This window comes from Ovis aries, chromosome X (assembly GCF_016772045.2).
Source record: "Ovis aries strain OAR_USU_Benz2616 breed Rambouillet chromosome X, ARS-UI_Ramb_v3.0, whole genome shotgun sequence".
Classification (NCBI taxonomy): domain Eukaryota; kingdom Metazoa; phylum Chordata; class Mammalia; order Artiodactyla; family Bovidae; genus Ovis; species Ovis aries.
Genome location: NC_056080.1, coordinates 66,451,827 through 66,463,028, shown reverse-complemented (window position 1 = coordinate 66,463,028; position 11,202 = coordinate 66,451,827). Strand labels below are relative to the sequence as shown.

Below are 11,202 nucleotides of genomic sequence, written 5' to 3'. Positions count from 1 at the left end.
GTGTAAATTAATTTCCTTTAGATATGTCATCTTGTTGTCTGATATGAGTTCTACAATGAATTTCAGAAATCTGCTGGAGAAGCTGGGGTAACCCTAATAAATCAGCAATTATGTTTCTAGTGTGATACTTCAGTCACCACAGCTGTGAGAAATTTCCCTCTATTCCTTCACATTTGTTCCATAGCATGACAGACACCAAATGCATATTTACTTTCAGTATAGATATTCACTTTAAGATTGATGGCCCTTTTCATGAAGATGGCGCCGAAGGCAAAGAAGGAAGCCCCTGCCCCTCCTAAAGCTGAAGCCAAAGCAAAAGCTTTGAAGGCCAAGAAAGCAGTGTTGAAAGGTGTCCACAGCCACAAGAAAAAGAAGATCCGGACGTCACCCACCTTCCGGCGGCCCAAAACGCTGCGGCTCAGGAGGCAGCCCAAATATCCTCGGAAGAGCGCCCCTAGGAGAAACAAACTTGACCACTATGCTATCATCAAATTCCCCCTCACCACCGAGTCAGCCATGAAGAAAATAGAAGACAACAACACACTGGTGTTCATTGTGGATGTCAAGGCCAACAAACACCAAATCAAACAGGCTGTGAAGAAGCTCTATGACATTGACGTGGCCAAGGTCAATACTCTGATCAGGCCTGATGGAGAGAAGAAGGCATATGTTCGACTGGCTCCTGACTACGATGCTTTGGATGTTGCCAACAAAATTGGGATCATCTAAACTGAGTCCAGCTGGCTAATTTCAAATATAAAAGTTTTCACTATAAAAAAAAAAAAAAAAAAAAAAAAAAGATTGATGGCTACTTTACAAGTTTGTATAACAGCTAAGAGTTCTACTTCTTGTGCTGATTTTAGAGGATAAGCCTCTAAAACCTCTTGAGGATTGATTACTGTGTATGATGCTTTTCTATTTCTCTGTGAGTCTCTCACTCAAACTTCATCAGTGAACAATATTCAATCAAGATTAGGAAGAGAAATATTAGATAAATCAAGTAGTTTGAATATCTTTTCTAACTGTGAAGGAATCATGTTCACCTATTTGGTCAGGATTTTGCAATAGAGTAGCTGGTTTCAAAAGGTTACACCTTCCTAGAATAACATTAGGATTAGACAATAAGACTTGCTCATACCTAGTCCAGTGGCACAGTAACAATGTTGTATCTCTTTTTTAGTTTTTTTTAAATTATTTATTTTAATTGGAAGCCATCCATCAACATAAATTAGCCACTGGTATACATGTATCCCCCCATCCTGAACCCCCCTCCCACATCCTTCCAGACAATGTTATATCTTATGAATTTATAAAATGGCAGTAACAGCATGAGGTGCATATAAGTAAATTAAATATTCCAGAGTCAAAGCCTGAGCCTTTTCAATTAGAATACCAATGGCTGCTAAGGTTTATAAACATCCTGGCATTTCCAGAACAAAAGAATCCAACAACATATAAAAGTAAGCAATTAGCCTATGATGGAGCTTAACGTTTAAGAAAGTGCACTACTAGTAGCTCCCTTGTTATCATTGTAGAAAAGGTGGAATATTTTGTCAAAGTTAGAAATTCTAAATACCACTGGGTTACTCTAAGGGTTTAAAAGCCTTCTCTAGCTTGTTTGGACTACAGTAAAGATTCTGGTGATGCATCATGTGATATCTCAATATCTGGTTAATATTTTCAGAAAAGGTAGAGATACATTGTCTGTAATACCCAACCAACTCCCAACACTGGTGGTTTTTTTTTTTTTTTAATGGTAGGTTATTTCATTTATAAATAGGCTGACTTTGGGCTGGAACTATCTTTTGTCTGTTGACTAATATCAAATGTCCCAAATATCTGACTTCAATTTGACGGTACTGAAAGGTTGTTGCTGAACCACAAAAAGATGCCAGGATTCTTGACCTCTGGAGGAGAAGAATTCAATCCAGGGCCAGAGATGAGACTTAATTGCTCAGAGCTTTGTGTAACAAAGTTTTATTAAAGTATCGAGGAGATAGAGAAAGCTTCTGACATAGGCATCAGAAGCGGGCAGAAAGAGTACCCTCTTGCTAGTGTTAGCCATGCAGTTATATACTCTCTAATTATTTATTCAGTTCAGTCGCTCAGTCCTGTCTGACTCTTTGTGACCCCAAGGACTGCAGCACGCCAGGACTCCCTGTCCATCACCAACTCCCGGAGTTCATCCAAACTCATGTGCATAGAGTCAGTGATGCCATCCAGCCATCTCATCCTCTGTCGTCCCTTTCTCCTCCTGCCCCCAATTCCTCCCAAAATCAGGGTCTTTTCCAATAAGTCAACTCTTCGCATGAGGTGGCCAAAGTATTGGAGTTTCAGCCTCAGTATCAGTCCTTCCAATGAACACCGAGGACTGGTCTCATTTAGGATGCACTGGTTGGATCTCCTTGCAGTCCAAGGGTCTTCTCCAGCACCACAGTTCAAAAGCATCAATTCTTCGGTGCTCAGCTTTCTTCACAGTCCAACTCTCACATCCATACATGACCACAGGAAAAAACATAGCCTTGACTAGATGGACCTTTGTTGGCAAAGTAATGTCTCTGCTTTTCAATATGCTATCTAGGGTGGTCATAACTTTCCTTCCAAGGAGTAAGCGTCTTTTAATTTCATAGCTGCAATCACCAGCTGCAGTGATTTTGGAGCCCCCCAAAATAAAGTCTGACACTGTTTCCACCATTTCCCATCTATTTCCCATGAAGTGGGGGGCCAGATGCCATGATCTTAGTATTCAGAATGTTGAGCTTTAAGCCAACTTTTTCACTCTCCTCTTTCACTTTCATCAAGAGGCTTTTTAATTCCTCTTCACTTTCTGCCATAAGGGTGGTGTCATCTGCATGTCTGAGGTTATTGATATTTCTCCCAGCAATCTTGATTCCAGCTTGTGCTTCTTCCAGCCCAGCGTTTCTCATGATGTAGTCTGCATAGAAGTTAAATGAGCAGGGTGACAGAGAATCAAAAGAATGTCTGGAGTTTGTAAAGACCTCACTAGACCTACTCCCATAATTTATACCTTAAGATAACAGGATTAGCCAGAAGATTTTTTCCAGAGACTGTCCTCAAGCAGGATACATTACTGTTATATAATCCTAAGGAATGTAAAGGGACAAAAAAGTTTGTCATTTTCTTCCTCCTTGAGAATTCCAGATCCCTCTTCTCCTTGAGGACCCCTGGACTTCCTATCAATCTGCCTAGGAATTGACTCTTTCAGTACTACAATTTAGCTAGGAAGGTTTTATGTTCTTCAGCAGCTAAAAATATTAAGAAAGCCAACCTATATTCTTTATACATATGTGAAGTCTTGTGTGTGTGTGTGTGTGTGTGTGTGTGTGTGTGTGTGTGTGTTAGTCTCTCAGTCATGTCCAAATTTTTCCTATCCCATGGACGAGGGCCCACTAGTCTCCTCTGTCCATGGAATTCTTCAGACAAGAATACTGGAATGGGTTGCCATTTCCTTCTCCAGAAAGTCTTAACAATTATCAATAAATCATTCTCATATTAAACTAGCATGGGCCACCGCAATGAATATTCAAGTTCATTTATAAATGTCTAGAGAATATAATAAGCAAATCTGAGACATTCATTGCCACAAATATTATAAGCCTCAATAGGTAAACACAAAGAACCATGATTCCTCAACTAAAGATGAGAAGAGAAAGCTGAATATAAGTCTATTACAGAAAAATATTTAGCTGGTGCAGTACAAACGTTAAGATAGTAGCATGGATGTATACAAGAGATAACAAAGAAATGACTAACTTCTTGTACAAATCTATAAATTGAAATTTTCATGTCAAATTTTCCTTCTTCTTTAAGGTACATAGCAAATGTCCCCATTTTAAAATTATGTCCTATCTTTCTAGTTATCTAATTGCAGTTTCTATTTCTTGTATTTGAGCTAGAGAGAAAGGCTGTTGTGACCATGCCATGGTTTTCATTTGTTGTAAGCTTTAACATTAATATTGATCCCTTTTATTATTATTGTATCATTTGTTCCTAAGATTTTAAAATCCTAATTCCTAAAGATGAATCTGTTTCCTATAATTCTGAGTGCTTTTCCAGCATTAGGCGAACCTGTCTCTCTCTCTCCTATCCTTTGTTTCAGAAGGACATATTTACCAAAGTCTCCATCCAGAGTAAAGAATATGGTAGCCCTTAGTTTACAGACCATGTCCCCTCCCATCAGACTAACAGGCACAACAGGAGACAAGAGAAAGGTCTGTTCCTCTAACAGATGACTTATTTGCATAGGAAACAGAGGAGAAAAAGAGGAAAAAGTTTGTGTGGAGACACTCACAACTTGCATATTTGTATGGGTAAAGGAAAAATTAAAAAGATCATTAGAAAATACAGAATATGTGCCTCCAGTATCCATAAGAACAGTTAGGGAAAGATTAAAGTAGGGAAAAGAAATATACATAAGTTTCTGCCATTCTCAGCTCCAAAGTTTCCCCCAGTATGCCAATCTTGCTCATTAGTTTGCACTACTTGCCAGTTATTTCCTGTGTGATTTGTTGGGGGTAATATCTTTGAGGCAATTGTAAAGCTTCAGAGCTGGTTTCTACTCCTTACATATTCTTCAATCTCTTCAGGCATTCATTTTTCTGATGTCCTGTCTTCTTATAACTTTATTGACCTTATAACCTTATTGACTTTACATTAGGGGACTCCCTCTCATGAACGAGCGACTTCAGATAAGAGTCTCTTCCCTTTATGAATAATTAAAACTGAAAAGCTAACACTGAGGTCTTAATTTTTTTCTTTGTCCTCTTTATCTTTCTCCATATTTTCCCAAAACTGAATGCTGCCAATATCTTAGAAACTGTCCTTGCCATCCATCTACTTTTTCTCTGACTTGTGCTTGATTGCTAGGCAAAAAGGCTGCCACAAAAGTAAAGAGGACCAAGGGCTTTTTTTAACCTTCCCCTGGATCCATCCTTGTAAATTTAGATAATGCCCAATAAATTACTGGTGAAAATCAGTGAAGATTTATCCAGTTTCTTGAGTGCAGCACTATAGTTCCTTCCAGTTCACCTTCTGCAGAAAAGCTTCAAGGATTGCCAACATTAATCCCTTATATTAAGTTTCGAAGGTATGAAGAGTAGCCCAAGTTGCTGGAGGAAGCAAACAAGATTTCCTGAGGCATGGTAGTCCTTGATAACAGGAGTTATTATTTGGTCCCTGTTATGAGTTATATTATGCCCTCCAAAAAGATATGTTGAAATCCTAACCCCAAGTAACCTGTGAATGTGACCTTATTTGGAATTGGGATCTTTGCAAATGTCAACAAGCAAAAGGCAAGATCTAATGCAATGCAACTGGTGTCCTTTTAAGAAGATGAAAACAGTGTGTGATGACAGAGACACACAGGGAGAATGCCATGTGAGGACAGGAGCAGAAATTAAAATGATGTGGCTGCAATCCAAGAGTACCAAGGATTGACAGTCACCAGCAGAAGCTAGGAAGAGACAACGAAGGGTTCTCTTCAGTCTCAGAGAGAGTATGACCCTGCCAACACCTTTATTTCAGATTTCTAGCCTCCAGAACTGTGAAAGAATACATTTCTATTGCTTTAGGCCACCCAATTTGTGGTACTTTGTTATGGTATTCCTAGGAAACTTAACAGGCCCATTATGCTCATTACTTTAGTTGAGCAAGTCAGTCAATATCAATAGTTTATGCAGCAGCCTGTGTACACCCCATGCATAGTGCTGTGGATTGCAAACACTCCATGGAGCACCTCAGAAAGAAATCACAGATCTTCCTAGGCCACTGGAAAAGAGCTCTTAAAATAGTAATATCATCTGGTAAAAGGATATATGGACTCATCATTTCTAGTTTTCCTAGTAGTCCTGGATAACTTATAAGAAGCATTTGAGTCTCTGGAGCTCCAAAAGAGTAGGATTTATTTTCTTCATGTTGAGGTTAAAAAATTGAGAGTAATTAGCATTCAATTGGAGAAGGCAATGGCACCCCACTCCAGTACTCTCGCCTGGAAAATCCCATGGATGGAGGAGCCTGGTGGGCTGCAGTCCATGGGGTCACTAAGAGTCGGACACGACTGAGTGACTTCACTTTGAGTTTTCACTTTCATGCATTAGAGAAGGAAATGGCAACCCACTCCAGTGTTCTTGCCTGAAGAATCCCAGGGACGGGGGAGCCTGGTGGGCTGCCATCTATGGGGTCGCACAGAGTCGGACACGACTGAAGCAACTTAGCAGCAGCAGCAGCAGCATTCAATTAAAATTAATTAATTTTTTAAATTTATTTTAAGAAATAGAGAGCTTTGGAAGGCATTCTAGAGTCCATTCTCATTTTGTCACTTCAGTAGCCTTGAGGCAGGAGGTAGATGGGCCCCAAGCTGAACAGTTAAAATTTGTTCCTGTGGACAGATACTCCAAGATGAAGAGGAGGAGAAGCTAAGCCCTGCCCAGATAACAGATCACATATTTCTCATTGTCCAGGTCAAGGAGACCTCCCTGACTACACATTTGCAGAATGGCTCCTTGAAGGTCATAAAGGGAATGATGTCAATCTACACATAGGCCTCTTTACTAGAATCCATCTTGGCTAAGAGATGTGCATGCACATGTGGGAGGACCCTGAGATAAACCAAATATTGACTCAGAACCAGGCAAAGCAAGATGATTGACCAAAGGAAACCTAGAAGAAATGCCCCATATAAGTTATTCAAACTACTATAGGGGCATGACTGCCTCTCTGAACCCACCTGTGTGTCTATCCACACATATCCTTTCCCTCCTAACAAACACTTTGTTTGTTTCACTACTTTTCATCTCCATATGGAAATTCATTTCTATACAGCTGATAGGCCAGGGCCTTGTCACTGGCTACTGGTCCATGGTGGTCTAGTGGTTAGTTCAGCATTCTCACTGCTGGGACCTAACTTCAATCTCTGGCCAGGAACCAAAATCTTGCTTCAAGCAACTTAAGGCCAAGGCCACCTGAGTCAGCCTAACTGCTTTTTAAATTTTTTTCTTGCAAGTTACCAGGGCAACCATTTACCAATTCAACATCTTCATTCTAAAGCACAGTCTCTTATTCAAATTCTTAATGACTCCTTGTTTTTTTCTTTAATCATTTTTGCTTCCCTAACTATGTTTTATATGTTTGGTTTTCTGAGAATCTCAGAGGTGAAATTGAGACTTAGGCAGCCCATATCAGGATATTGAATAGAGTTGGCAATTCTTCCCCTTCCAAAAAGAAGTCATCTCAGGATCTCAGAGCCGCTAGAAACCATCCATCCAAAAGGCCAATTACCTACCTTCTCTCAAGTCTTGGACTGAAGTAAGGAAAAGGAAAAGGAAACAGAAGGAGCAGAAAGGGCACAAGTAGGGAAGAACTGTGAACTTGGAGAAAGAATTTTCCATTTATTAATCTCTTCCTCCAATATATTAATTAACTGTTTATGGCTACCTAACTCATTCTTGTCTTTACTTCTTGAGAAATATTCATATCAGAGATATCAATAATCCATTTGGTTGGGTCAGGTTTTTCTAAAAATTCCTATGAAAGTGAAAGCATTAGTCGCTCAGACATGCCCGACTCTTTGTGACCCCATGGACTGTAACCCACTAGGCTTCACTTTCCATGGGATTCTCCAGGTAAGAATACTGGGGTGGGTTGCCATTCCCTTCTTCAGGGGATCTTCTCAATCCAGGGATCAAACCCAGGTCTCCTGCATTGCAGGATAATTCTTTATCATCTGAGCCACCAGGGAAGCCCAAAATTCCCTTTAAGTACACCAATTTGTCTACATCAAAAGAGTCTTCCTCTGGCCATTGAAATATAGAGTTTCAATAAGTATCCCCATCCCAGACATGACAGAGTGAAATCAATCTTTTAAGAGAAAGACTTGCCAGCAACATTTTGGGCTTCCCATATTTTTCTACCTTTGAAGCAAATAGATTCTTAGAACCTGTATTTTCTAGTTTGCTCAGCAGTAACTCAAATTTTACTGACGGGTTTGGCATTTCCCCCAGGAACCCAAACCCATAGAACCAAAATAATTAAAGGGAGAATTAGCAGAGTCTTATGTGATCAAAAATGGCCACAAATCCTCTGACAAATTCATCCAGAAGAATGTCTCACTCAAGGCATCTTAGCCTTATTGCTAAATTATTAGCAGGAGAATAAAGAAAGCAAGATATAAATGTATCTTGCATAAATATAAATATATATCTTATATAAATATAAATAAAGAAAGCAATAACCTCAGATATGCAGATGACACCATCCTAATGGCAGAAAGTGAAGAACAACAAAAGAGCCTCTTGATAAAAGTGAAAGAGAAGAGTGAAAATATTAGCTTAAAGCTCAACATTCAGAAAACTAAGATCATGGCATCTGGTCCCATCACTTCATGGCAAATAGATGGAGAAACAGTGGAAACAGTGGCAGACTTTATTTTTGGGGGGCTCCAAAATCACTGTAGATGGTGACTGCAGCTATGAAATTAAAAGATGCTTACTCCTTGGAAGAAAAGTTATGACCAACCTAGATAGCATATTGAAAAGCAGAGACATTACTTTGCCAACAAAAGTCCATCTAGTCAAGGCTATGATTTTTCCAGTGGTCATGTATGGATGTGAGAGTTGGACTGTGAAGAAAGCTGAGCACCGAAGAATTGATGCTTTTGAACTGTGGTGTTGGAGAAGACTCTTGAGAGTCCCTTGAACTGCAAGGAGATCCAACCAGTCCATCCTAAAGGAAATCAGTCTTGAATGTTCATTGGAAGGCCTGATGTTGAAGATGAAACTCCAATACTTTGGCCACCTGATGCAAAGAGCTGACTCATTTGAAAAGACCCTAATGCTGGGAAAGATTGAAGGCGGGAGAAGGGGATGACTAGTTCCCATGGTTGTCCCTGACAGTGTATCTTATACATATAATTCATCACATCCATCAATATTCTTCCATAAGGTTAAATTCGGTTTTTCTCTCCCCAAAACACATGATTTTTAAAATGGTTGCATGATACTCTATCACAGGGCTATGCCATAATTTATTTTAACACTATTTTCCTCTTGTTGGAACTTCTTATGACTGCAAATATTTTTCCATTATAAACAATGTCATGACAAATACCCTTATGCATAAAACATGATACACATTTCTAATATTTTCTTTAGGCTACCCAGAAGTGGATGCTCACGAGGATGAATACTTTTAAACTTTAGTACATATTCATACAGCACCTTTGAGGAAAACCATGCTAATTTATACTCCCATGGGCAGTGAATGAGAGAACATGTCAAAGGTATACACAGCCTCGTGTTGCTGAAAAGGAAAATACTGGTAGTCTTGATAGGAGAGAATGAAAGAATGAGATCCTGATGATTAAAGCTAATGCATCTGGAAATGTTTGTCATATAATATGAAATTATCTGTTTTCAATATGACAATTGGACATGGGCAATTTATCAGTAATAATTAAATATAGAATGCCTGAAAGAAAGAGAGTTAGGCAATCACATGACATAGGCCCATATGACTAAGTCAAGTTGACAGATATCCGGTAGTAACTGAGGTTGCCAGAGGTGATTTGGTGAGTTGGCTTTTATTTTTGTGGTTTAAAAATTGTCTCTAAATTTTAAATTTTTAATAAAATCATTTAAGTAATACATGTTAAATTTTAAATTTTTAGTAAAAACATTTAAGTAATACATGTTAATGGTATAAAATTCAAAAGGCACAAAAAGGTACCTCATGAGAAATAAGTATTCTATGCCTTTCCTTTCAGTGAACCAATTCTCCTTCCGTGGTTACCAGTTTCTTTATCTTCTCAATGACATCCTGAGAATTTATAAAACTAAATTTGTTTTTTATATACTTTTGTCCTTCCACACAAAAAGTACCAGATGATACATACAGTTCTGTACCTTGCTTCTTTTTATTCATCAATTTAGCTTGGATATCATGACTTATGGATACATAAACAGCTTGTTGATATGTGAAAGCATATATTGATTATTTAGCATACATCTGTGGAATACCTACTAGATGTGAGGTCTATTCTATACACTGAGATAGGACAATAAATGAAACACAGAGAAATCTCAACCCTACTGGAACTTATGTCATCATATGGAGAAACAGAAAAACAAAAATTATAAATAAAACATATATTATGTGATGCAAAGTGTTATAGAGAAAAAGAAAATGTTTGTTCAGCACTAACTGAATGTGCCCTTGATCACTGGGAGGCACCTACATGGGGAGGTTGTCTGCTAGTCAGGCTGAACTAGCAAAACTCAGGCAGGCTCAAGCCTAGGGAGCAGTCATGCTCAGGAAGCAGGAGCTGAGGCCAGAAGACATTCTGGATCAGAGCACAGATACTGAGCAGGGAGAAAACACAGGGCTCTCTTCCTCTGAACAGAGCCAGCTCTTCCCAAAACAGAAACCCTACCAGAGGGAGGAAATGCCTGCATCCTGACCGATGAAGTCCTGGGAAAGGAGGCCTTTACAGTAAGTATAACAGTGGGAGAAGCCTGGACCCTGGGACAGGAATTGGATCCAGGACCTCCTTATAAATATGTCTATCCTAGTAGCTTCTTGTTTAAGGAGGCTAAAGACTAGGCTGAGGGTGGGAAATCAGAAAGCACCAAGTCATGGTGAGGCCCCAGCCATTCTGTCCCTTGAGTAGTGGCAAGAGTAAGAGGTAGGCCTTATGGAAGAGAGAGGCTACAGGTCCCTGCAGCAAAGCAGATTGGGATAATACCCTTGGCCCCTGCAGGAAAGAGCCACAGGAAGACAGACTTGGGCCATATCAGGCAAAACACTTTCTAAGGGTAAGCTACAGAAAGGGACGTTGCAGGAAGAAGTAGCTCCCTGTCATTTGGGGGTTATTACCTAAGCAGAGGGCAGTGTGTTGAGGGGCCTCTGTCGTTCACCAGGAGGTAGGACCCCAGGACTGTTGGGGGCCCATGGACCCTAAAATGCTCCAATACCCCATCTTTGGAAGACAAACCTTGCCCAATCCCATCTGGCCTGGTCAGGTGGCTCAGAAACACCCCAAGGACTGCAGGCCTTTTCTGGGGTTTCAAAAAGGAACAGTATTAGCATTCATTAGTGCTCTAATTGGCATTTAATTGCCAGTTTCACTCTGGTTTTTTGGTCTTTATAATGAATACCTGATGCATAGCCTGCCCCCAGCTGCCCCACCCT

At 39.7% G+C, this 11,202-nt stretch overlaps 1 protein-coding gene across 1 annotated transcript; it reads left to right on the top strand.

Annotated features, from left to right (window-relative positions):
- The first annotated feature begins 246 nt into the window (after positions 1–246).
- On the top strand, positions 247–730 carry LOC121818183 (large ribosomal subunit protein uL23). Its single transcript, XM_042241690.2, has one exon. The coding sequence runs from the start codon at positions 253–255 to the stop codon at positions 727–729; it is 477 nt and encodes a 158-aa protein (XP_042097624.1). The 5' UTR covers positions 247–252; the 3' UTR covers position 730.
- The last annotated feature ends 10,472 nt before the right edge of the window (positions 731–11,202 follow it).

What these genes read in the sequence shown, in the direction of transcription:
- LOC121818183 (XM_042241690.2), top strand. Translation starts at nt 253, where the DNA reads ATGAAGATGGCGCCGAAGGCAAAGAAGGAAGCCCCTGCCCCTCCTAAA.